Genomic DNA, 26982 nt, shown 5'->3' on the forward strand with positions numbered 1-26982 from the left:
TATAACCGCAAGGGTGACGTAGGACTATCGTTGATTTAGAGATCATTTGTTTGAAGTTGAATCTAAATCCATCCTGAATGAATGAATAAATAAATATTTGGGTGACTTCAAAAACGAGAGTGTTACGTTGGAGACTCTAGGTTTTATGCATCCAATATTGGATACAAAAAACCTTGTTCTGAAGAATAATCTTCAGAAGCTTTCCTGCTAACTGCACTTGATTGACAAATCACAAAACCAAATGTATGTGGTCGCAGTATTATATGGATAGAAAACATTAAAATAAACTCGCTTGAATGTAATTTTCAATTCCAAGGGGAACTGGCAGATTATTTTTCAGCAACGATAATTTTTTTCCAGGTTTCCTCTCGATAACCAGCAAACGAAAAGAGTTGCGCGCGTGAATGTGTGTGTGTGGCGGCTGCTTCTATGTCTTCCCGAGGAACCGTATTTCGATGCTGATACTCTCTTGGTCACTAGAGTATCAGCATCGGCTTTTCTGCGCTCCCTCACAGTTAAAACAAACTGATTGCATTTCAGGTCAGGTCAGGCCAGGTAATGAATCCCTCGATCCCTCGCCGTTCAGCTCGTTCAGTAACGATGTTGTCTTGTCGATGTCCTCAGGCGTCGTGCACAAATTACGTAACGCTAAAAATCCGAATTTTGAACCACCTCTCCCCCCCCCCTTTCGTAACGCAATTTCCTATCTCTAATAAACAGAAAGTAACGCAACATCTACCCCCTCCCCCCTTATCGCGTTACGTAATTTGTGCACGACGCCTCACGAAAAATGAATCGGTTTCACCACCAGAATATCATTTAAGTATGCTTTTCGTGCGTGATTGAATCGAGAAAAGGTGTGGTTTACGATGGCAATTTGGAAGGCAAACTAGAGGAGAACAAACTCTGAGTATGAAAATTTCGGCGACTGAGCAATAATCGATTGAAAATTATATAATTTTCGCGATACGAAACATTTTCCGTTGCGCGTGATACAATATTAGATACGAAAATATCCTACTGATGGGAAAGAATAATCTTCCGAAGCTTTCCAGCTAATTACACTTGATTGAAAAATTACGAAATCAAATGTATTTGGTCGCTGTGTTATATGGTTAGAAAACATTAAAATAAACTCTTTCGCATGAATGTATTTTTCAATTCCCAGGGAACTGGCAGATTGTTTTTCAGCAACGATTAGATCTTTCCGGAATTTTCTCGATGCTGTATGGCATCCAAACGAAAATTCTCGTTTCAGTTTGGCCTGCAAAAAACTTTTCTAAACTCTAATCCATCAAATTTGGAGCCCTGAAAAGGTCCGATGATTATATGCTAAGCTAATATACCACCCTCTCCTCGGATACGATGGGCCAGCTGGATGTCCTTGGGCATGATGTGACGCGTTTTGCGTGGATAGCACACAAATTTGTATCTTCGAATAAGCCTCCTGCATCGTCATAACCGCGGAACTTTGGAAGCGCAAGTCGGTTTTGAAGTCCTGAGCAATTCCACGATCCAAAAGCTACAAAGGTAGCTTGCGGATCAGCAATTCGGTCGACTTCCGATAGCGATGAATTTCACGCAAAGTTCCCGGTCGATAGCGATGTGACTTCTTCACCTATCCTGCGGCTGGTGCGCTTATCCGAGTTGCTTTCGTGTGCCTTACCACTGAAAGCTTTTGGATGTCCGGATTCAAAAGCATTACTGTAAAAAAGAGTTAACTCGACTGAAATTTTTTCGGTTCGGCCTGCAAAAACGAAATTAAGAGCCCTCGCCGACTGCAGACTGACTTGTCGACCAATAGTTCGGTCGGCTTCTTAATCAGTACGGAAAAAAAAAAGTCTGTAGTGTACAGCATAATGCATAGACGTAAGTATGAGCTTCCCATCTCACATTCCAATAATATTAATGGGTTTCCAAGTGGGCGCGCTACATACGGATACGAATGATTTCAATAACCTGTTTTCGAAGCTATCATTAAGCTATTGAAACAATTTTTCGACTCAATAAATAGCAATCATATAACTCTTGGACATTTTATCTTTTGTATGAAATGATTATCATACTGTTCCGTTGATCCGAGGCAGAATGAATCACGCTTAAAGAAGGAATGGATTTTTTCTTGGAATTTAGTCAGCAGAAATAATGCCCTTTCCCAACAATTAAAAACGACAAACGGTAAACAGTTTCATCAAAGTGATTTCTTCGATATGGGGATATATTCACTACATCATGTCATGTATTTCATATTCTTCATTATCAAATCCATATCCATGGCACCTATCGGTATCGAATTATCATCGAAACCACGATTTTCGCTAAATGCTCCTTTCAGTTCGGCCTGTAAAAAACTTTTCTGAACTCTAATCCATCAAATTTGGAGCCCTGAAAAGGGCTGTTGATTATATGCTAAGCTAATATAGCACGCTCTCCTCGGATACGATGGGCCAGCTGGATGTCCTTGGGCATGATGTGACGCGTTTTGCATGGATAGCACACAAATTGGTATCTTCGAATAAGCCTCCTGCATCGTCATAACCGCGGAACTTTGGAAGCGCAAGTCGGTTTTGAAGTCCTGAGCAATTCCACGAACCAAATGCTGCAAAGGTAGCTTGCGGATCAGCAATTCGGTCGACTTCTGATAGCGACGAATTTCATGCGAAGTTCCCGGTCGATAGCGATGTGGCTTCTTCACGCTTCCTGCGGCTGATGCGCTTATCCGAGCTGCTTTCGTGGTGCCTTACCACCGAAAGACTAACGAGCTGTCTGCTTAGTCCCGATGAAACGAGTCCTCACGGTGCGAGAGTAGAGTAAGAAATGAACGAAAGCAAGGGAAGTGTCATTTTATAAAACATAAAAGAATCGAATGTAAACCCCACCCTCTTTATTGTATAAGCTTACTGTATACTCACGAATATAATAAGGGTGGGATTTAGATTCTATACTTTTATGGTTTATAAAATGACGCTTCCTTTGCTTTCGTTCATTTCTTACTCTACTCTCGCACCGTGAGGACTCGAGCTCGTTAGTCTTTCGCAGACAGCTCGTTAGTCATTCGGTGGTAAGGCACACGAAGTCAGCTCGGATAAGCGCACCAGTAGCAGGATAGGTGGAGAAGCCACATCGCTATGGACCGGGAACTTCGCATGAAATTCGTCGCTATCAGATATCGACCGAATTGCTGATCCGCAAGCTACCTTTGCAGCATTTGGATCGTGGAATTGCTCAGGACTTCAAAACCGACTTGCGCTTCCAAAGTTCCGCGGTTATGACACTGCAGGAGGCTTATTCGAAGATACCAATTTGTGTGCTATCCATGCAAAACGCGTCACATCATGCCCAAGGACATCCAGCTGGCCTATCGTATCCGAGGAGAGCGTGCTATATTAGCTTAGCATATAATCAACAGCCCTTTTCAGGGCTCCAAATTTGATGGATTAGAGTACAGAAAAGTTTTTTACAGGCCGAACTGAAAGGAGCATTTAGCGAAAATCGTGGTTTCGATAATAATTCGTTACCTATAGGTGCCATGGATATGGATTTCCTTGTGAAGATTATGAAATACATGACATGATGTAGTGAATATATCCGAAGAAATCACTTTGGTGAAACCGCATTATAAAATTATTTGTGTACGAATGCCGCAATCGATAGTCGACTCTAATTTGCGCTGGGTAATTTCCTCGGAGGACTCGATTCCTCCTTTGAGCATTAATAATCTCTTTCTGGCAAAACGATGTGGTATGAATCACATTATTTGAATGATAGAATGAAGAAGTTTTCTGCCAATTTCCTTCAACCTCCAAACGTATCTTTCTCCCGTTTGTCGTTTTCGCGTTCGCTAATCCTCTCTCGATGTAACTGAGCCTGTAAAAATAAACGAATTAAAAAAAAAAACCTCTCTCACAACACCCATTTCTAGTTTGAGAAATTGTTGAGTAAACATTGTTTGCCAGTGCGCGTAGAGCGGGAATTCCTAAAGATTCATTGCACCTCTAATAAATTGCCGAAAGACGTGGTCTTACGTTGATCGCACTTGATTGAAAAAATCCAAAACGAAATGTATTTGGTCGAAGCATTATATGAGTAGAAAGCAAATAATCGCTCGAAAATGACTTGATTTTCGCGATGTGAAACATTTTCCGTTTTTCATGTTATGCATCCAATATTGGATACGAAAATTTCCACTGATGGGGAAAAAAATATTCAGAAGCTTTCCTGTTAATTGCGATTGACTGAAAAATAACAAAACCAAATGTATTTGGTTGCAGTGTTATATGGATAGAAACATTAAAATAAACTATTTTGCATGAATGTATTTTTCAATTCCTAGGGGAACTGGCAGATTATTTTTCAGCAACGATGATAGCAACGAGAATTCCGCGCGTGTATGTGTGTGTGTGTGTGGCGGCTGCTCCGATGTTTCAAGCGGAACCGTGGCATCACTCTCCTCCTGATGGATTCCCTTTTGGCCTTAGGTGCACAAACAGGCTCTTGGTGACACCGTTCATCAGCGCATTCATGATAACGAAATTAGCTTCACAACAACAGCGACAACATGCTCCAATCGCTGTTCAATCATAACTGAGTGGGTTTACGAGCGGCGCTCGCTTATATACCGATTTTTGATTTCAATAGCCTGTTTTGAAAGCAATTTTAAGACTATTGAAACAAGTTTTTGGATGAAAAAGTAACAAGTATATGACGCGTAGACATTTTATCTTTCAAATGAAGTGTTTATGATACCATTTCGTTCAGTTGTTTAAGAGCTATTAACGCTCAAAATCTCGGTCTCCAGCGTAACGCTTTCGTTCTCGAAACTTTGGTTTTACACCCCGGTATAGAAATGAAAGACGTAGTCCTACGTCAAAATAGCGAGCGAAATGCAAAATTAATTTTCAGAACTCATCTGCTGCCCAACCCGAACGGCACCGGAACGGATTTGCATGAGAATGCAGTTTTCATTTAGTTCAGACGATGACCGATTCGATTATACGGGATTGGGGCGGGAAGGAGCTTCACTGTTTCACTTGTTAAACTTTCGAGCAAATCTGGTAACGGGGTTTGTTTGCACTTCACTTGCTTACCCGGTTTTCCTCTTTGTTTCCTTCATCAAACGGGAAATCATCGGGTAGAAGACTTCGTAAAGCTCAGTTTTTCATTCGTTCATTTTCATGCGAATCTTTTGTGATGTTTATGTTGCACAGTAATTTCGTGGTGCACAGAAAATCTGTTTCAGGATGGGGATTGAAGGGTTTTTTTGTTCACTTCTGTGGGCTGAATGGCACATATTGAATTGGCATAAATGCCTTTCATGCCAAACCGCAACTCAATCGCAGATTCATCTGGAATTTTTCTTCGCGATTTTGGTATACGAAACACTGTTTCCCATAGTTTTCCAAAATTGAATCAGAACCCAGTAATTGTAGTTATATTTGGTGACGATTGTCACTAGGCGGGATAAAATGGTGTTTATGGTTCGGATACTGTAACAACTAATCACGTGCAATTTTTGTTCCGACGATTATAATCCGTGTACCGGTAAGTTCACGTTGAAAATGTCGATAAAATCACAGTGTTATCGTATACTAGCTGACCCGGCAAACTTCGTTCCGCCCAAAATCCATTTTTCGTTATCACATTCACATTCACGTCAATCAAGATACTCCAACCTCTGGCAATTAACATGTTCCTCCGTTACATGGAATAAATTTTTGATACAGAAAATATGATAGAATAAAGACGGCCCTAAATCGGACAATTCCTTCCTCGACTTTTGCTCTTATCAACACATTCGGCGATCCATTTTTATTTATATAGATAGAAGAAGCTATACACCCAAACTAGCGTTGGCAGAAAACATTTCATCTTTGGCAGAAATGATGCCATTCAGTGTGCTGGAGAGTCAAATGCGCAAATAATGAGCTGTTTTAAAATGGTTTGTATGTATGCAAGCAGACATCTCTTTCTGTTTTCTTTTCTCAATTCATTTGGGATTATGCAAAAAAAAGTCTATACGACATCAATGGGGATCGAACCAAGGCCGGCTGGAATACAAAGCTATTTTACACGACCACGCTATCCACTTGGCTTATGATGATTCAGCAGTTTTTCAGCAAATACGTGATAATATTGCACCTGATTATATAATGAAGTAGGAAAGTGTTTTCTAAGAGTAAAAAAGGAGCGCATGAAGGAGAACAGGAGAATATATATATCTATCTCGGTCTGGGCTGTGTATGTGGCAAAGTATGCAGAAAGCTCATTTGTCTTTTGTTTCGTTCGCTCGTATTAATCTTATATTGCTGTACCATGTATATTATACAAATGCTTACCAGTATTCGTGAGTCATGACATTTTCTGTTATGTTATGTCTCATTCAATGTCATAAATCGGGATGACAAAACATTAGCTTAAAATCAATTTTGGGTGTAGGAGTGAGTTTTATCCCATTAAAATCAATTTCCACTTTCGTATAAAGATCAATTTCGTTAGTACAAATATCAAATGGACTAACAACGCTTGTCATTATGAAACTGTAGAACATATGGGAATTGAATTTTCGCTAATATTCCCCTTTTCTTCAGAGTTTTCCGAAAATTTTCAATTGTCATGTTTGGTTGGAATGTTTGATTGAAATATGTGTTTTCATTTTATAATCGGTTAATCGTAGTTCGAATGTTATGATTTTTTGCAATAAGTTATGTTCGGAAAATAAATGAAAAATGATTCTTCAAACCACCGTAAAATTGAAATGGTCACCCTAACAAAAAAATAAAAAATACGGATCTAATAATTTGCGATAAAGAACAAAACTACTTTTCGTGGAAATCCGAGAACCACTATACCGGTTTGGCATGAAATGGCTGAATACGTAACAGTTCGACTGAAAAGTTTTTAAGGTAACACAGTAAAACTATTTTTTTCTTGCGAAATTCAATTTTATTATTCAACATAATTGACTTCGAGGGCGATATAGCGATTATAGCGATCTTGCAACTTTTAGATACAATTTTTATAGTACTCTTTCGGTTTTTGCTCAAAATAGGCCTCAGTTTCGGTAATCATCATCGGTCTTAAATTTCTTCTTAAATTTCTTGAGTTGCAATAGCTGGAGCAGAATCCGGATAACGTTTGTCTATCCATGTTTTGATTTGCACTGTATTCTTTTCCATCAAAAAGCAATGTTTTATCAATACACGGAATTCGGATTTTTCCATTTTTTTCACTATAACAAAAGTTGCTTCACTCTCAATGCTGTAACTCACGAACCAATCGACCGATAGCTGTCAAATTTTGACACGTATCCATACAATGATGGTGCTTTGTGATAGTCAAGTAGATTTTTGCAGCAGACGCCATCTAGACATCAACCTTATGAACTTCTCAGCCGAACTGTTAACATGCGGGGAGAGAATCTTGAACGTTAGTTGATTATATCCAGATCCACTCTACGTGTTTTTAGTATTCAAATAACATCAAGTACAAATTTTCATTCAAATTTAAAACAATTTAAAACATAGTTCGGGCCGGCCAATCTAATAGAGAGTACCTTTGCTGCACGCCACAATAGATTTCGACACTGTATCCTTGATGTTGCTTTTTTTTTATAAGAAAAGTGAAAAAGTGATCGTGGTGGAATGAATATACAATCACCTGTGGCCGTTGTTTGTGACATAAGCTTGAAGGGCAGGTGGTGATCTAATTTCTTCAAAATGACAATTTTAAAGCTGTAGGAGAATAAAGTTTAAAGCCCCATTTTAAGAGCACTAAATCCCAAATTTTATTCATTCGAATATAATCATATATTTTTGGCGATTCAAATGTTTCGAAAGTATTTGACTTTAGTAAAAATTGTATATTGATTCTTCATACATTTTTTCGATCGATGCACAGAAACTAAAAATTTGTCACTTAATGGGTCGGATGCCATTCAAAGATGTGTCACCAAATTTGAAAGTATTTTTTAGAAAAAGTTTACACTAAATCAATCATTCGCCGACATGACATCGATAGCGACTCCATTTAATGTATTTTGTGACAAAAGTTGTAGATTGGCGAAAGTTTTCCGAACACATTTGTTATTAGAATATTGAAAATCATTTCAGTATTCCTGCATACGATAAATCGTTGAATATAGTCAAAAAAAATTTGACCTGACCTTTCTGTCTACCCACTGCATGTAAAATGTTGGTTGTAGAACAGTAGAACTCTCGCCAAAATTGTTCCCATGAAACCAAATATCCATTAAGGATCGGATTTTTCTCTTTTCTTTCACAGGTGATTGTAAATTGCGTAACCTATATTCGGCTCCTTTTTCTACTCATTTATTTTGGACACTGGCCAGCTGGCGAAAGCAGGTAGATTAATTACCACCGATAATTTGGTTATTTATTCTGCCCTGTTCGGACCATAAATTATTTCCCAGCAGCTGCTGCTGGTAATGTTTGGTATCGGTTCTTGGCAAGGCAAGGTTATATATGCATGCTTGGACCGATGATAATGGTTCACAGTTCCAGCAGTAACTGGTCACCGCCCCGAAGGCGGTAGGAGCGTGCTTTTCTTTGTCACGCGCAAGACATGGGGCAAAACAATAAAAAAATTAGGACTTTCATAAATTGTATACGACTATGCTTTTGGGGGTGGGGGGGGGGGGGTTTGTGTTTTTTTTGGGTGTATGGAACCTCTCATTATCGTGGATAGGATAGCATTATCGAATTTTCATTTTACTTTGAAACGTTGGCGGGGAAGGGTATTCAGAATAATATTTTTAAGGCTCCTAAATCATTGATTATCCATTATCTGCAGGGTTGCTTATGTAATTGTTTTCATATATTTTGAATCAAATAGCAACAAAGAAAATTATCTTCGTAGATAAAGGTTAATGGTGCACCTTAAGGTTGGAGGAAGGCATCAGAAGGAGATAGATGGGGCATAGAAGGATACTTACTGCAATGTATTGCCAGCCCTTATTCACTCGTACCAGCAGTGCTTCTTCGTCAATTATGTAGGCGAGCGTTCCGACGGGACTCGTAGAAGACATCTGTGCAAATAAATTAAAGGCAAAAAAACGAGGTATGAGCGTCAGAAGAAACTAGTGCAGAAATCGGTTGTGTCAGCAGAAATGGACTTCCGGCTGTGTGCTACGTCTGAATAGGGGTTGTGTGGGAGGAGACGGAGCTAAGAAACGGAATGTTGTGCTGCTGCTTCGGACCTCTATTACACAGATCAAATAACTACAGAAGATGGACAATGGACGAAGTCGACTGGTGGTGGAAAATTGTGGATAAGTCTTGACGCCCATATCGCTTCCCTCCCCATATGGCCGCTACGGAAAAAAGAGTGAATTTATTATTCATGATAAGGTCTTATTTATGTGAGTACCAGATGCGTTTGCAAGGGTTGGAGTTGGACATTGGAAGATGAGTTGGCGATTATAGCCAACTCTGAATTGAGAGACATTATGTGACTAGGTCAAAAATATTTTGAACAAATTGTCCTTGGAGACGCTTGGTTTTTTATTACATGAAATTCTGTGACATCTTCGAATTCAAAATATCGCTAGAATGTCCCACTGTTCGGGGAGCACTTTTTCCTGATTGCAGCAAACCAGGGTACACGACGCACTTCTTCGTCTGATAAACTCTACCAACAAGCTGTCCGGACACCGAGGTTAGGAACTGGTGCTATCTCGAGCCACCGCATGACGATAGCCAAGAAGACGAGTTGCCACCGCTTTCAGCTTCTCCGGGCTGCGTTCCGAAAGCCAGCGGGGTAATGATGGGAAAATAATTCTTTGTGTTATTTGTGGGCACAAATGTTTGCTCTGCTCTTTCGTGCGAGTGTTTGTGTCTGATCTACCTGATGCTCTGCGTTTCTCGGTACTTCTGTAATCATCCACGAATGGTTTGGACGGAAAATTGAGGATTCTGTCCATGAGGCATGAGAAGAATCCGTCTGCCACGACGACGACGACGACGATGGTGATGATGTTTTGGGGATAAATAATTTATGTTCATTCACCACAGCTTCGTGATTTGGTCCATTCCAATCCATTGCTCTCCCACCCACTACTACTCACATTTCACTCTCGCACACACCAATTTTTTTTTCTTCACCGCAAACGAGCAGTTACGGTTTCAACCAGAAATTGAAGCTAATTTTTCTTGGGCTTACCTTGGACATGGTTTCGGCGTTCTGGAAGGTGACTGCTCCTGGCACAATTCGCACGTTCGCGCCATAACTGTTGGGGATATCGTCACTGCTGTCGTGGATTAATCGTCCTGGTGCACCCGGCGCTCCCGGTGGTCCTGGCGGGCCTAGAGTGAGCGAACAACGAAAGCGATTAGGAACGATATCTGGCGATGAAAGTTTGATGAAGTGCTAGTGCTAGAGAGAGTGATGGAAAATACTAGGAAAACAAAACCGCAGAAATAGGACCCAAGCCGAGCCGTGCAATAAGTGAAATAAGATGCGAAGGCGGAGAGAGAGGTCTCCAAGAAGTAATCGGATATCATACGATTGTAAGCAAAAAAAAAAAACGTGGATGGATGCTATCGGCCTTAGTGAGAATTCCTGGGTTTGGGAATGGATTATGTAAGACGTTCGCATCGTAGCCGTCGCTAGCTGAGTAATGTTATATATCTGTTTTGTTACTAATCATCTCAACAACTGAACTCAAGTCATATTATGATTGGCCAGAACGAGTTTATCAAAAAGTAAAAATGTGACGAAAATCGCGATTTCGTGCTTAAGTTTCTCGTTTTTCTAGTTTTTTTTTGTTGATTTAACGCTTTCCATGGCTTGAACTCAATTTTTTTCTATTCAATATACTGAGAATCATGCTAATCGCAGTACAATAAACACTGATTTTTGATTGGTTGAAATATTGTTCTGAAGTTTCATTTTTAATGAAACTCTTTGTTGTCTGAAATCTGCATTTTCGTAATTCAGAATTAAGCGATGGCTAGTTTACTTATCAAACAAAAGGTATGAGTGCTGTCGTAATGAACAAAATGGTAATACAGGTCGGATTCGATTATCCGGAACCTCGGCTTTCCGGAGACTCGATTATCCGGAGTATTTTATTTTTTATTTTCGGAAATTATGAATAATTTGTATAATAATTCCATATTAAATAGCTAATATGGGTATCAAATGAAGGGCTTGACTAGAAGAATGCTGTTCTTTATGAAAAATGCAAATCTAAGATAGTGGCCACTACACAATGGCGGATTACATATTTTCTCAGAACCTCATCAATATGGGTATCAGAAGAAAGTTCTCGACTAGTAGAACATAGCAGATAATAAAAAATCCAATTCCTAGGTGGCCGCAGGTCCCAAACAACTCATTTGTTTTTGAATGGTTTTATTCAGCTTGACCTGTTTGTATGTATGTTTGAATGTTTGTAGGGTTGTCCCAAATTAACAGAAAATTGATCCCGTTCCTGTTGACTGATTGATCTGAAATTCGGAACATATATTTAATTCTACTGTCATTATAAAACTGCGTATTCCATGATTTTGAAAAATTCAATCTGGCCGCCGCTAAAAACTGGCTGAATGGCTTGATTTGGAGAATACACTACACCATGAACAACATAAATTCGAAAAGGTCGCCGCCACAAAATTGTCGACTATGTATTTTTGCAATCCCCTTAATATTGGTATCTAATGAAATTATTTGACTAATAGAATACAGTATATTATCAAAATATTCCGAAGAAAGTTAGGTAACAAATAAAAATTAAAAAAAGATTTTTTTAATGGTTTTAATGTAGAGAAGTATACTAATGATACAGATAATTTACTAAAAACTAGAAAATAAAATAAGTAAAAAAAACTTTTTAAATTGAATGGTTTAATGTACTAAGAGCTAGAAAATAATTAGACAAGTAGAAGTTAGTGGTTATCACATCCGTTCCTTCATTAATCTAGCGCAATGATGAGACTAAAATAAAATCGTGGGGCATATGATGAAACAACTGACTGTGGATAATGGAAATCCAACGTTTATTTCTTACCTAATTTTCTTCGGAATATTTTCATGGTGTACTGTATTTTATTTGTCAAACCATTTCATTTGATACCGATATTGAGGGGATTGCAAAAAATACATAGTTGACCATTTAGTGCAGCGACCTTTTTGAATTTATGTTGTTTATTATGTTTCGTGTTCTTCATCATTCAGCCATTTTTTAACGACGGCCAAATTGAATTTATCAAGATCATGGAATACGCAGTTTTATAATGAAAGTAGAATTAAATATATGTTCCGAATTTCAGATCAATCAGTCAACAGGAACGGGATCAGTTTTCTGTTAATGTGGGACAACCCTACAAACATTCAAACATACATAGAAGCAGGTCAAGGTGAATGAAACCATTTTTTTTCTTCTGTAGGAGCATTGTACCACTGCGACCATTAGTTTGATCGATTGTAGTGCAACCATGAAACTATTTAAAAAATAATTAGTTGTTTGGGGACTGCGGCCATCTTGAAATTGGATTTTTCATTATCTGCTATGTTCTACCAGTCGAGAACTTTCTTTTGATACTCATATTGATGAGGTTTTGAAAAAAATATATATATGGCGCAATTTTGTTGAGACCGCTATTTTGGATTTGCATTTATCATAAATAACTGTGTTCTACTAGTCAATCCCTTTCATTTGATATACATATTGATGAGGTTCTGAGAAAATGTGTTATCCGCCATTTTGTAGCGACCGCCATCTTGGATTTACATTTTTCATAAATAACGGTGTTCTACTAGTCAATCCCTTTTATTTGATATACATATTGATGGAGTTCTGAGAGAATTTGTGATCCGCCATTTTGTGTTGGTCTCCATCTTGGATTTGCATTTTCCATAAATTATTGTGTTCTACTGGTCCATCCCTTTCATTCGATACCGATATTGATTGAGTTTTTGGGAAAACCCATATTGATGGGATGTTGAGAAAATATGTACATAATCCGCCATTTTTTAGCGGCCGCCATCTTGTATTTTCAAGATCATAGAATACGCAGTTTTATTATGACACCAGAGATAAAGATGTGTTCCAAATTTCAGATCAAATGGTCAACAGGAAGGGGGTTAAATTTCTATTAATGTGGTACAGCGCTACAGACAAAGCTACAAAATTACAAAGTTACAAAGTCACAAACATACAAACGGGTCAACCTAGATAAAACCTTTTAATAAATAAGTGCTAATCATAATTATATTATGTTTACCGAGAGAAAATTCGTTTTTTTATGACTCAATTATCCGGAGTGAAAAAAAAATCAATACTCCGGATAATCGAGTCCGACCTGTACTTTAAAAATGACGTAAAACAAAACATATTTCTAATAAGAATTCTCTAATAAGAATTATTTTTGTGTGTACCTGAAATATATTATAATGAAGGTATTTACGCTGCCCAATGTGAAGAAGCATCCCCTGGTAACCGATCTCAGACGAAGAAAACGGTAAGAAAGGATTCATTTACTTCTCAATTTGATATTTTCCGCATTATCTTACCATCGGGCAGTACGGCATACCCTCGATCCGGGCAATTTGCTCGCTGTCGGCCGGATAACATTCTCACGAGAGAAATAGCTTGTATGCGAGGGATGCCAGATGATTTTTTCAAATATCTCTGCATGACACGAAGAAATGTCTTCAAATGTAATCATAATGATCAAAAATGAACAAACCATCACGATATTTCTATATCATGTTCGATAAATCACACAAACAATTGTTTTCACATACTTTGAAATGACCTCAGTATGTTTTCACAGAATTAAATGTCTCCAAAACGAAAACATGTCTTCACATTTGGCATCTATATTATGTGCTCAGAGAGAGTAGGAAAAAAGAATTAATGCACGAATATTGGGAGAACACGCTCACTGGAGAAACGGTTTCTTCTCTTCGCTGGTGGGTAGGAAGTGAATAAATTGATGGAATCTCTCATTCATACAAGCTGTTTCACTGAGCTTCATAGTCTCTAAGAGAAACAGCTTATGAGCATATTATACTTCTGCTGGGACATTTAACACCTATGATTGGGAAGTATAGAATTTGGGCGCCTTACAAAATAAAATTCGTAGCATTTTTGTTATTCAATATCTAAAATACAGAACGATTACAGATGACTGAGGGTTAACTAATCTACATACTGACGTAGTTGTTAACTCAGTTTTCAAGAGCATGATCAAGATAAATCCATTCTCGCTTAGGGGGTGCGCATTATACACTTCTCCGATATGCAAAAATGTTTGTTTTGTATGACTAATCACCATCCTTCTGCCATGATCACTCAATGTACAAGGATGTACAATGGACTGGAGGAGCAATATCTAGCAATCAAACTAAACCAACATATCCAAAATCAGTATGTAAGAAACGGCCTAATGTAATTTTTCGTCAACGGTAATTTTACGAATTAATTTCGCCAAATTTGCTCGAGCGTTAAACCCGAATTTTGACTATGTTGTATAAATTCGATTCTAAGAATACATATAATTTCGATACATAGTTGAGTAATTCCAAATGAAATCGACAAATGACAAAACATGAGTATTTTTGATTCGAAAGAAAGTGTGTGTTCCGTTTGGGTTAGAGGAAATATGAGTTTTCCACAGCATTTGGGAATTTTTTGACTCAAGCGTAACTTTTGAAAAGGGCGTATCGATTTGAGTAAGAGAAATCTTTGATAATTTATACAGGGTTTTCCAACTTTAAATTCCGAAAGTAAATTGAAATAAAACACACTTAGAATTCGAATTTTGATGAAACTTTTATTTCAAATTAAAGTTTGGTTTATGCCATTATGTGTGAAATACAACATCATTCAAATGTCCACCTAGGACTTCCTACCACACCTTGATACGGAACAGGTAATTTTCGATGACTTTTCGGCACATATGGGGCGGTATCTCGGCCATAACTTCACGAATGTTGTCTTTCAAATGTTCAAGAGCTTGCGGAGAGTTGGCATAGACACGGTCTTTCGCATAACCCCACAAAAAAAGTCTAGCGGGTTCAAATCGCATGGACGGCCAATTGGCATCACCAAAACGCGAAATTATGCGTCCCTCAAATTTCGTTCGTAATATGGCCATGTTCGGTCGTGTTGTGTGGCACGTGGCGCCGTCCTGCTGAAACCACATGTCATCCGTATCCATATCTTCAATTTGTGGCAAAAAAAATCGGTTAACATGCGGCCATAGCGCTCACCATTCACAGTTACCGTCTCGCCATCCTCATTTTCAAAGAAATACGGCCCGATGACTCCACCAGACCATAATGCGCACCAAACAATGACTTTTGGCGGATGCAATGGCCTCTCAACAATCACGTGTGGATTTTCTGAGCCCCATATACGGAAATTTTGGGTGTTCACATAGCCACCGAGCTCGAAATGTGCCTCATCGCTGAAGAAAATTTGTTGCGAAAATTCAGCATTTTGCTGCTGTTGTTCGTTCACCCAATCGACGTATGCCCGACGCATTCCATGGTCACCACGCTCTAATTTTTGTACCAGTTGGACTTTATATGGATGCAGGTGCAAGTCCAAATGCAAAATTCGCCACAATGATGTGTTTGACAAGCCCAATTGCTGAGCACGCCGTGGAATCGAAACATTCGGGTCATCCTCCACACTGACAGCAACAGCAGCAATATTTTCGGCTGAACGCACATTACGATGATGCACAGGTTTCACAATATCCGCTACGGATCCATTTTGTTCGAATTTACGCACTACATTAGCGATTGTGTGCTCTGTAGGCCATCCATGACGACCAAAATTCGTCCGTAATGCTCGAAAAACATTTGCCGGTTTTTCATCATTTTTATAGTATAATTTAACAAAATTAACACGTTGTGCGATGCTAAAACGATCCATATTGTAAAATGGCAGACATTCAACTAACGATATGACGCTTTGGTTGACAGCTATGTCAAACGGTTGTCAGCGCAGGGCTGTATACTTTCGGAAGCCCGAAATGGATAACCCTGTATCTCAAAAACTATGAGTCGTACCGAAATAGTGTCTTAGAAAGAGTTATAGAGTATTGATGGTTGATTATGAAAAAAATGTACACTGAGAAAAAAATTAGTACTCTTCTTCTTATTTACAAAATGAAAATTCAATTTGCAATATCCAAAATACATATTTTTGATTTTTTTTTATTTTTTCATACAAAATAGAAGTCATGCAGAAAATTTTACAAATGGGCCCAAGATGGTAAAACTATTTTTGACGAACTTTGTGGAACATCGAATTTTTAGGAATTTTCGAAACTTCGAATTTTTGTATGTTAACAATAATTTTTAGCCACACATTATGAATCCTGGTGTGGTTTAAAACAAAAAAGGTTATTATCACTCTCCTTCGAAATGTAGCCATTCTCGAAACATTTAAAAAAATATTTCTAATTTATTGTCTTTTTTATAGTAAATAATTCCTTTTAATATGTTTGTCGTGTTATACCTTCATGTTCATGAAATTTTATGAATTTGCTTATAATTTCCAACAATTTTTCCAAATACATCATCATGCTTCATTTTTTGACTCAAGCGTAACTTTTGATAAGGCCGTATCGATTTGAGTAAGAGAAATTACCATCTTGGGCCCATTTTTTAAATTTTCTGCATGACTTCTATTTTGCATGAAAAAATCAAAAATATGTATTTTGGATATTGCAAATTGAATTTTTATTTTGTAAATAAAACAAAGAGTACTAATTTTTTTCTCAGTGTACATTTTTTTCATAATCAACCATCAATACTCTATAACTCTTTCTAAGACACTATTTCGGTACGACTTATAGTTTTTAAGATATAAATGATCAAAGATTTCTCTTACTAAAATCGATACGCCCTTTTCAAAAGTTAAGCTCGAGTCAAAAAATTCCCAATTGCTGTGGAAAACTCATATTTCCTCCAACCCAAACGGAATACACACTTTCATTGGAATCAAAAATACAAGTTTTTAAAATCTGCATTTTTGGGACGATTTCATTTGGAATTGCTGAGTTGCGTCATTCATCGGACGCATTGCAACTGAAGTTACTGTCGTTATCAGAAAGTAAACTAAAAATTTTTTTTCGTGCTGTTTTGCCAACTATTTTCCGATGTGCATTTTACGGAAGCGGAAAATAATAACTTCAAGTCATGGCCTATAATTATAAAACTAGCACAACATCTGAGAGATGGAGCTCAAAAAAGGGTAAAATCTGATGATGATCTGGACATCTGACATGAACCGTTTAGGAAGCACTTTGTTATGATAATCGCACTATTAACACCAAACAAAAATAAAAATTACAATCAAAACAGAAACAAGCAATGGTTAACAGTAAAGGCGCGAAAACACGCGAAGCAAAATTACGAGTCCGAGTTGGTTAGAGCAATAGCAATTGAATCGAATGAAAAAAACAAACAAACAAACCAACAACTAAAACAGTGAACATCGAAAAAAATTACCAGGCGTACTATCTTGTATATCCTTGTGGTGCTTTAGTTCTCTAAGTGCTTTTAGTTCGTCTAAGCTTGAGCGACTTCCTGCAACATGGTTTCGCGTGTGTTACGCGAGTTATTTTGGTAGGGAAAACATGACAGCAAATTATTAAAAACATATTGAGAAGGAGTTATGAAATGAGAAAGATAGACAATATGAAAATTCGGAGGGTGACGAGGTTAGTGAGTAACAATATTGCTGCTGCCGAACGGGAGAACCATTGAGGGACGTGTACAACATATAACAACATGAGAGAAGATTCATTCCGCTGGAATGTAAGCGATCTCTTACCTGGTCGCCCAAGGTAGTTCGGGTCACCGTAGAACGGGCTGCGTGAGTCCATCCCCGGTTCACCCTTTTCGCCGACGATCGAAAGTCCCGGTGGCCCTGGAGGTCCTGGCGGTCCGGGTGGTCCCGGCATCGAAATATACTGAACTCCTTCGCTTGATGCTGCCGGTAGGCCCGGGGGTCCAGGCTGTCCATCTCGACCATCCTTTCCTCGATCACCCTTCTCTCCCCTAGGCTGTAATGGGAAGGGGAACAAAAATCAACATATTTATGGCATCAATGTACGTGACTTGGTCCAGATTTGAAAGCAAACGCCAAATATAAACAGCGATTTAATTGAATTCCTCCAACCAGATGAGTGCACGGAAGAAGAGAGAAGGATATAGACCCACTGAATGCACATTTGCATACGACGAGTGAATGGATGATGGTGGCATACTAGTTCGCTGTCAACAGCTCAGCTGCACGGTCGTACTTTATATTACAGAATGCACAATCCGCAACCGGATTTGGGGTTAACCTGGTGGAGGTTGGTGAGGCCACTGGGGTTCGGGTTTGTCTCAATAATCTCCTAGCATTTCCTGCAAGAGGTTGGTTGCGTGGAGAACGAGGTCCCACCGTCATCGCGTCCGCCTTGGCGAGCATCAAGCCATGACTTACACGGGGCGCTGCCGGGGTGAAAGACTGACAGTAATGATGCTGATGATGATGACGATGATGGGATAAAGACGGCAGAAATGAAGCGGAGATTCGCATGCATTATTTATAAAGTGCAAGTTTTGAGCTAGAATCCGCTTAACTCTCGTAAAATTGTTTGTATCTCACAACAGCAGCTTGGTTCGGTGGGTTTCCACGGCGGGGGCCCTTCCGGGCGGATGGCGGTATGTCATTCCCGCCGTAACCAAGCGTTCCAACTTGAGCGAAATGAGTTTTCAGCGTAAGTATTCTTCGCTGTGGAGCACATGCTTGCAGCGTTCCTGTTCTCTACTGGGCTTGCTGAGTGCCCCGGGGGCAACGCGGGGAACGGAGGACAATTTCTCTTACCATCTGTACCTCGGTCTTGTGCGAGTCCAACGATGGGGCAAAGATTAGGAATGCTAAAGAGAACATGAAATATACACTTCACACAAATTGTGCTACCCGCTGTTTTCACGATAGTTGCCTCCGCTGATGGGGACACACGGTCTTTAAGAGTGAGGATTCTCTTTTCTCGGTCAGGATGAAATTTATAGCCTCGAAACAGTAAGATTAGTGAGGGGGAAGGGTAGCACCAACAAGAAGTGCATGATGCTTCTGGTCGGTTGGAGGGTGAGAAAATAGGAACGAGAGAGGTCCCGAAATCTGGTGAACTAAGAGAAATAGCTCCGAATCGCTGGTACTGCGTTGAAAAGCACGCTGGTGGAGTCCTTGATGGCGAGCAGTAGTGAATGAGAGCAGCTGCAATCAGGAATGCATTTCAGTTCATTGCAGCACGGGATGCCTCTCGCTGTGATTTCGTAATGGGTGTGGGTTAAAGTGCACCGGGAGCGATAGCTCCCAACTTAATAGTTTGCGAAATTCAAAATTGTACATTATTTGAATTTCCGCTCCGAGTCTGTATCTGGGGTAGAAAAAAAAAATCTTACATTTTACATCCGTTAGAGAGAAAAGTTAGAATCGCCCTGCTCAGAGTGGATGAACTTTAATGGCGATCTCCTGGAACGGGACACTAGGTGGAACCTTTGCCTCTAGCAAAGTCCCAGTGGCTAGGTGCATCTAATCGTTACTTTAGTTTGTAAAATGTTCGAATATGTGGGTTTCCATTTGTATGGAAGCCACAGAAACTGTTCACAAATCATAAAAAGGGGATCTCGCCAGAGTTAGTAGAATTTGCTGTTAGACGATAGAAACAGAGATGCTGGTGGTGCAAAGGGGGAAAGGGTATGGTTGCATAGAGAAACTTTGTAGCCGAAACATAAATTTTATTGCGAAAATTAACAGTATATCGCAAGCGCTTGTTTGCGGATCTCATCCGGTTGTATGCTGTTCACCTTCAGCTTGTACCCCGGGAGCAAATGGTTTTACCATGTTTGGAAACTGTACATGTCCATCTGTTGTGGTGGAATGTTTCCTCTCACCACTGGGAGGAAATGGCGTATTCCAATGAGTACTGAGATTGTATTGAAATCTCAGTGTTCTGCTAAGAGTGGTTGAACCTAAAATCGATTTTATTCTGATATTTGTATCATTAAATATTTATATCAATTACGTTTCGAAATTATTTCTAAGTAATTTTGCTCTGGTTTTGGGTGAATGTCGAATATTGAAAAAGAGCAAGCAGCAGTTTTCACGAAAATTTGGCGTGCTTTTGAAAAATCTGTATAAATGCAGATTATTCTGTAGATATGGTAACCCTGTTCAGTGGTTCAAAAGTTATGATTTTGGGAAAAAGTGGAAAAAACTGATTTTTCGGGCCACCCTTAAATGAAAATGAGTACCCTAATAAAAAAATAGAAAATACGGGTCAAATGTTTTGCGACGAAGAATAAAATTATCACCTTTGACGAAAATCCGAGAACCACTTTATCGGGTTGTCATGGAATGGCTGTATATAATTTTGACCAATTTCTATGCTGATTTCGACAAATGTACACATTTTCAGAATTTATTAACATTCGAACCCCATAATTTTCAATACTCTTACATCATATGAAAGGTATTTGAATAAACTTTCTAGGGAAAAATATAAACTGCTTCTGAAGTTTTAGACAAAAATTTTGATGAATATAGTTTTTGCAATTTTTGAGGGTTCAAGAATACAGAGAAACTTTATTTTCATATGATTATTATATGACACACATTAAATATAAGGGGAAGTATGTATTACTGGTGTTTTTTTTTATCAAAGAAACGTATGGTTCAGTATTTAAAAAAGGTATACCTCAGCAATGGAATATTTATTCCTGAATTTTCGATATGTTATGTGAAAAACTCATATTTTCAATTATCATATGATTTTTTTCCTCCTAGCGATCTCGTGAACTGTTATTCGTCTGTTGATATCGATTATTATCTTCATGTTGTTTCCATCTGCTTCATTCTAGCTTCCCAGAACGAAGTGCATTTCCATCATAAAAATTGCCCGAATGAAAATTACCCTTAATTTTTTTTCCATTTATTTCCAACATACAAATCGCAAAGTTTTTTTTGTTACTTGCATTGATTATTTGTTCTCTATCTTCTCAGGGCAAGGGCAATCGAATGCGGATTTTGATAACAACATCATTTTTTTTTGTTTTCGACTTTTCAAATGATCTTCGGCCCTTTGTTGATGATATTGATTGCAGAATATACTGCTTTTGTTGATACATATTCGATAGTGTACCAAACATCTGTAAACACAAATAAAGCCTTTTAAAAAGCGGTCTGAGTTTGGAGATGGGTGTGAAAAATACGCATTAGTAACTAATAAGTTCCTGGAATTCGAAAAATGCTTTCGAACCACTTAATAGAAAGTCATTATGGCACTGATATTTCTTACTGATCATTCTTAGCCGTTGAATGAGCTACTGGATTGCGAATTGGGAATGTTCGATTTTAGTATATGTTTTGTTATTCGGAATTTCGATTTGAGTACATGTTTTGTTATGCTAATATATCCGTTGTTTTTTATTCTAAATCAGGTTTCCACTCAAGAAAGATATAACTTTCAGTTTAGCAACGTTAATTGTACATTCAGTTGTAATTGTAATTGTGATTATGTGGGACACTATCTGGCTGGAGGCAATTCATAGGGATTCTATCACACTCAACAGTGGGGGAATTCGAGAGAAGAAACCAAAAAGCAATGACGGGAACCGTTTAACTTACCCCCATTATACTTTCGCCTCGGTCTCCCTTTTGTCCTTGCTCTCCTTTCGGTCCGGGTCGTGCCTGGGCAGCAGCGGGGTCATACGGTACAAGCAAAAGAAAAGAAACAAGAACGACACCGGAAAAAAGAATAGCATGAGCAAATTTCCCACATAAACGTTTGAACTGTGTTTTTTTCTGCTAATGGGACGGGACGAAGAGATGCTTTGTGTGACGTTGCCGCCATCGCCACCACTCATTCTTTTGTGGAAACTCTCGGAAATACTTCACATACTCTAGCGCCATGCAGCATCCTTGACGTCTGACAGGGAAAATTAATTATCTTGTAGTGTAGCTGTCACGTTGTCTTGGCTTTGGCCAGCTGCTTTATATACACATCCGCTGCGGTACGAACCGTACCCGTTACCCGTACTTACCGGCCACGCGCTGATGCCCACATCGCTCGGACTGCCAGGTTTCCCGGGAGGTCCAATGGGGCCCGGCTTGCCTCGCCGGCCCCGGGGTCCCCGTTCACCCTTTTCACCTTTGTTGGCCTGGAATGCGATTGAACGTGAAAATGAGTTGTGGGAAATTGAATGGTAGTTAATGGTTGGCCGAGAGTATTAGCAGCAATTAACAGATGCTTTCTGATGGACCCAATAGTAGTAGTGGCTGGGGATACTCACTCTCGACGAATTGAAGGCGGCGTTTTCATTGATGATGAATTCCGGACCTTTGTCTCCCTTCGATCCGGTGGATCCCTTGTCACCTTTATCTCCTGGTAGCCCTGGATGTCCGGGAAGTCCAGTTTCGCCTAATTCGAATCGATATGAGAAAATTGATGAATTCTTTTAACTCAACATAAGGGGGATTTAGTATACCCGGCAGTCCAGGAGTGCCATCGAATCCGGTGGGTCCTCGGGGGCCAGCGGGACCTGGAGGACCAGGTTGGCACTGGCAATCTGAGGTTGAGTTTTTCGACTCTGAGTACACTACCATGCCAGGAGGACCCGCTGGTCCAGGGGGTCCAATATCCCCGATGTTTCCCTTTTCACCCTTCGGTCCGGTAGCTCCCGTTTGTCCCGGTATACCTGGGATGCCAGAGGGTCCTGTGGCTCCTTTCGGTCCCGGTGCTCCCACCGTTGTGTGACCCTGTTGATTATCGGTAGATTGATATAAAAATGCTTGCGTATTGATTATGTTACAGCGAAAATAAATCGGTTAGAAATTATGCAGAATAGAAGAAAAGAGTTTGGACAAGCAGAGATCAAACAACTCCGGGTGATAACGAAAACAAAGGGCTCGGGACAACTGAGTCTCACAAAAGAAATGTTGGTAAACTCAGGTGAACCATCTAAAACGGGTAAATCAAAACACTGAAAAGCTAGCTTGCTACCGGGAGACGGTGAAAGAAAAGGATTAAACTCAAAGGAACATAGCCAGCACCGTTCGCTCGCTCTGAGACCGTCGAAAATGCACCAGCGATAACGGCAAGAGCCCTTCTTGAAAGCTTCTTTGCAACGTTAATGACATCGTTTAGAGGGCATCTTGTGCTCTGCGAGACTGGCGATAGTTATAATGACAATGCTGCTGGGCTGTGAATCGTCTCAGGCGTAAAAATGGAGCATCCGATGGGGTGTAGCATCGGGCGACGGTTCACAGCTCTTCCCTGGAGAAGAAGCGAAACGGCACTGGCCCTACTGGTGACAACTAATACTACAACAGCTAGAGCAGAGAGATGAAACCAGGCGGCAGCAGCCCATTACCCTTTCTCCTTTAGCACCGGTGAGGCCGGGATCGCCCCGGTCACCCTTGCTGCCGTGTTCCCCCTTCAGACCGGGTAAACCATTGTCACCCTTCTCGCCCGGTTCGCCCTTTGTACCTGGCGAAGCACTTCGAAGTCCTTGAATCGGTGAGCCCAGCATTGATTCCTGGCGTAATATTTTTTTTATTTGTTCGGTCGCGTTCAGTTGTTGTCGTCGGCGGTGGCGGAAGTGGTGAGGCGGCGGGGTATTATGACATTCGAGAAGGCAAGAGAAAAGCAGAGAAAAAAGTGTACCATAAGTACCCGCGATTGTTAGGCAACTTCTTAAAAGTCATCGAGTTAAGAAACACGAGAAAGTGAAATCAAAGTGAAGGCAAACTTTCCAATACAATGTTGTGTTTTGCGTTTAAGAAAACAGCTGCAAACACTTCAATCGAGAGTACCATCATCAATGTTTTGCCCGGCTCTTTGGTTTTGTGGTTTTGAGCATAACTTTGTGCGCTGCTCTCGTTTTTTGATATTTTTTTCCCTGATGCTGTTGCTGTTGGATGATGTAGTACGCGGTGGAATATACAAAGTCACGGGAGCAGTTTGGTTTCATTTTTGTTCAAACGTTAGATTTGGTATCCGATGTTTGTCACGTATTATTTTTTAAAGAGAGATGAGCATATGATATTCAAAGTTTTTTTTTCTTCTTACTACGTGATAATCTATATTCTTGAATCACGTATTAGATTGACATTTTTTTTAAAAATATTTACCCAAACCGAACAGATTTGAAACCGAATGATTTGATTTCGAAGAATAATTGAATGGATTGATGCTGAATCTAAAATATTGAGCTCCTGAAATTTGTTTTGTTTCGGTAGATCCTATTTTCATGAATTTGTAATGCTATATTCAAGCTTTAACCACGAAAATAGCATTAAGCTATACTTTGAAATCTAATGAGTTCTGAATGCTACGTTATTTTATTTAGCTACTAAAAATGGATCACTTTCATTTATTACATTCATAAATATAAATGCGTATAGAAAGTTAGAGACACTGCACGGAAGCTTTCCAGTACTATTTGAAATTTATTGCTGAAGGACACTGGGCCTGTTAATGTGTCCATACACCTCGGGTGTTTGATTATCCATGAAACATAAACCGATTCCACGTGTGTGCTATTTCGTCATTTCGAATCGTAGAAACTTGATACCGAAATAAGATGATTTTGTTTTTCTGTCATGAACAGACCAAAAACCGAATGGTCAATCTTCTTCTTAACTGGCACTAACATTCCTAGAGGAACTTCGCCGTCTTAATGTAGTATTACTTGCGCCATTTTTATACGTACTTAGTTGAGACTTCTATGTCAAATAACACGCCTTGAATGCATTCTGAATGATAAGCTCTAGAATACGCGTGACCACAGTGCAAGTCGGAGGGGATTTCTTTGACGAAAAATTCCGCCGACCAGAACGGGAATGGTCTATCTATAATTCCGAAAATGATGATGCTGTGCCGGGTTTTCCCATAAGCTGCGAGTTTCGTGGTTATGCTATCTATTGTATTTTTATTCATGTTCAGGACACATTTTCATAGCTGGGTAATCATTGTCAAAAGAGCTGCGTGCGTTTGCTAGTAAAAATCGTAAACTAAGCAATTTTTTTTTATCGGAGATTCCAAAAAGAATTGAAACGTATTAGAGTAAACGCAAAACATTATAGGGAGGTTTTGGCAGGAAACAGATTTTTTTTCGATTTGACTTTCTTTCTCAATTTCTGAACCAAATTAGTATTATGAAATCGTACATGATTTTCAGTTTTCCGATATTGTCGGAGGCAATCGCTAAGTTGTGGAAAAATATTTGTATTTAGTTTAAATTTTTAAAGAATTTTTTTTATGATTATCGCGTAAAAACAACATAAACATTGAGGTTTTATTCTTTCATTTCCAAACTATTGAGAACGGCGTGAAAAAAAGGAAAAAGTACGTTTTCCAGCAGAGGTCCTGTGGTGAACTGTACAGGGATTAAAAAAATGTCAAAATTTCCTATTTTGCATTCTGTACGATATTTTTCATGGTGCTAGTGACATTTTTTACATTTTTATCCTGTCAGGCCATTTCATATTCACGAATGCAATACAATCACATATTTTGGAAAAATAAAATCATTGCGTTTTTCACCTATGTTGAACGGTGAAAATATGCGAAAAAATTGTGTAAAAGATAAAATCTGAAAACAATTATACATCTAGAAAAAATGTGCAAACATATTGGAACATTAATTAATGCAGTAAAATTCTAAAAAAAAATTAAATTCCGAAACATAAACATCGCGCTAAAAATTCTGAAAGAAATCATAAATATCTAAAAAACCTTGACATTAACTTTAAATACAAATTGAGGTAGTACAGGTCGGACTCGATTATCCGGGATTCGATTATCCGGAATTTTAGACTCGATTATCCGGAGTATTTTATTTTAGATTTTCGGAAATTTTGAATAATTTGCATAATAATTCCATATTGAATAGCTACTATGCGTATCAAATGAAAGGGCTTAACTAGTAGAACACAGTTATTTATGAAAAATGCAAACCCAAAATGGCAATTTTATATTTTCTCAGAACCCCATCAATATGGGTATCAAATGGAAGGGCTTGACTAGTAGAACATAGTTATTTATGAAAAATGCAAATTGAAGATGGCGGATTACATATTTTCTCAGAACCCCATCAATATGGATACCAAATGAAAGGGCGTGACTAGTTGTGTGCTCCCTTGGCCGAGTGGTTAGCGTCATAACTAACATGCCGGGTGTTCGGGTTCGATTCCCGTTCTGGTCGGGGGAATTTTTCGTCAAAGAAATTTCCTCCGACTTGCACTGTGATCACGCGTATTCTAGGGCTTGCCACTCAGAATGCATTCAAGGCGTGTTATTTGGCATAGAAATCTCAGCTAAGTACTCATAAAAATGACGCAAGTAATACTACGTTGAGATGGCGAAGTTCCTCTAGGAACGTTAGTGCCATTGAAGAAGAAGAAGACTAGTAGAACACAGTTATTTATGAAAAATTCAAATCCCAGATGGCGGCCATTAAAAAAATGGTGGATTACATATTTTCTCAGAATGATGGGGAATGATATGGGTGTCAAATGAATGGGCTTGACTAGTAGAACACAGTTATTTATGAAAAATTAAAATCCAAAATGGCCACCCCCACAAAATGGTGCCATATTTTTTTTCAAAGCTCCATTAATGATGACCGCAGTTCTCAAATAAACAATTACTTTTTATTGGTTTAATTCAGTTTGACCTGTTTGTATGTATGTTTGAGTGTCTGTAGGGTTGTCTCACATTAATAGAAAATTGACCCCGTTCCTGATGACTGATTGTTCTGAAATTCGGGACATACCTCTAATTCTACTGTCATTATAAATCTGCATATTCCATGATCTTGAAAAATTCAATTTGGCTGCCGCTAAAAAATGCCTGAATGGCTTGATTCGGAGAATACACTACACTATGAACAACATAAATTCGAAAAGATGTTCGCCACAAAATGGTCGACTATGTATTTTTTGCAATC

At 39.0% G+C, this 26982-nt stretch overlaps 1 protein-coding gene across 12 annotated transcripts in view; it reads right to left on the minus strand.

Moving 5' to 3' along the window:
* Positions 1–26982, minus strand: part of LOC129770678 (collagen alpha-1(XVIII) chain) — a 742307-nt gene that overhangs the window by 63749 nt on the left and 651576 nt on the right. For 9 of the 12 annotated variants that reach the window (XM_055773649.1, XM_055773645.1, XM_055773651.1 and 6 more), the window contains 9 exons: positions 23404–23568; positions 22519–22789; positions 22324–22451; positions 22075–22191; positions 21659–21721; positions 17813–18044; positions 17488–17565; positions 10177–10319; positions 8951–9043 (listed from right to left, as the gene is read on the minus strand). In XM_055773649.1, the coding sequence (XP_055629624.1) occupies positions 8951–9043; positions 10177–10319; positions 17488–17565; positions 17813–18044; positions 21659–21721; positions 22075–22191; positions 22324–22451; positions 22519–22789; positions 23404–23568 (1290 nt within the window). The remainder of the gene's footprint in view (positions 1–8950; positions 9044–10176; positions 10320–17487; positions 17566–17812; positions 18045–21658; positions 21722–22074; positions 22192–22323; positions 22452–22518; positions 22790–23403; positions 23569–26982) is intronic. The other 3 variants (XM_055773643.1, XM_055773650.1, XM_055773648.1) reach the window with 3 other exon arrangements.

This window comes from Toxorhynchites rutilus, chromosome 2 (genome assembly GCF_029784135.1).
Source record: "Toxorhynchites rutilus septentrionalis strain SRP chromosome 2, ASM2978413v1, whole genome shotgun sequence".
Classification (NCBI taxonomy): domain Eukaryota; kingdom Metazoa; phylum Arthropoda; class Insecta; order Diptera; family Culicidae; genus Toxorhynchites; species Toxorhynchites rutilus.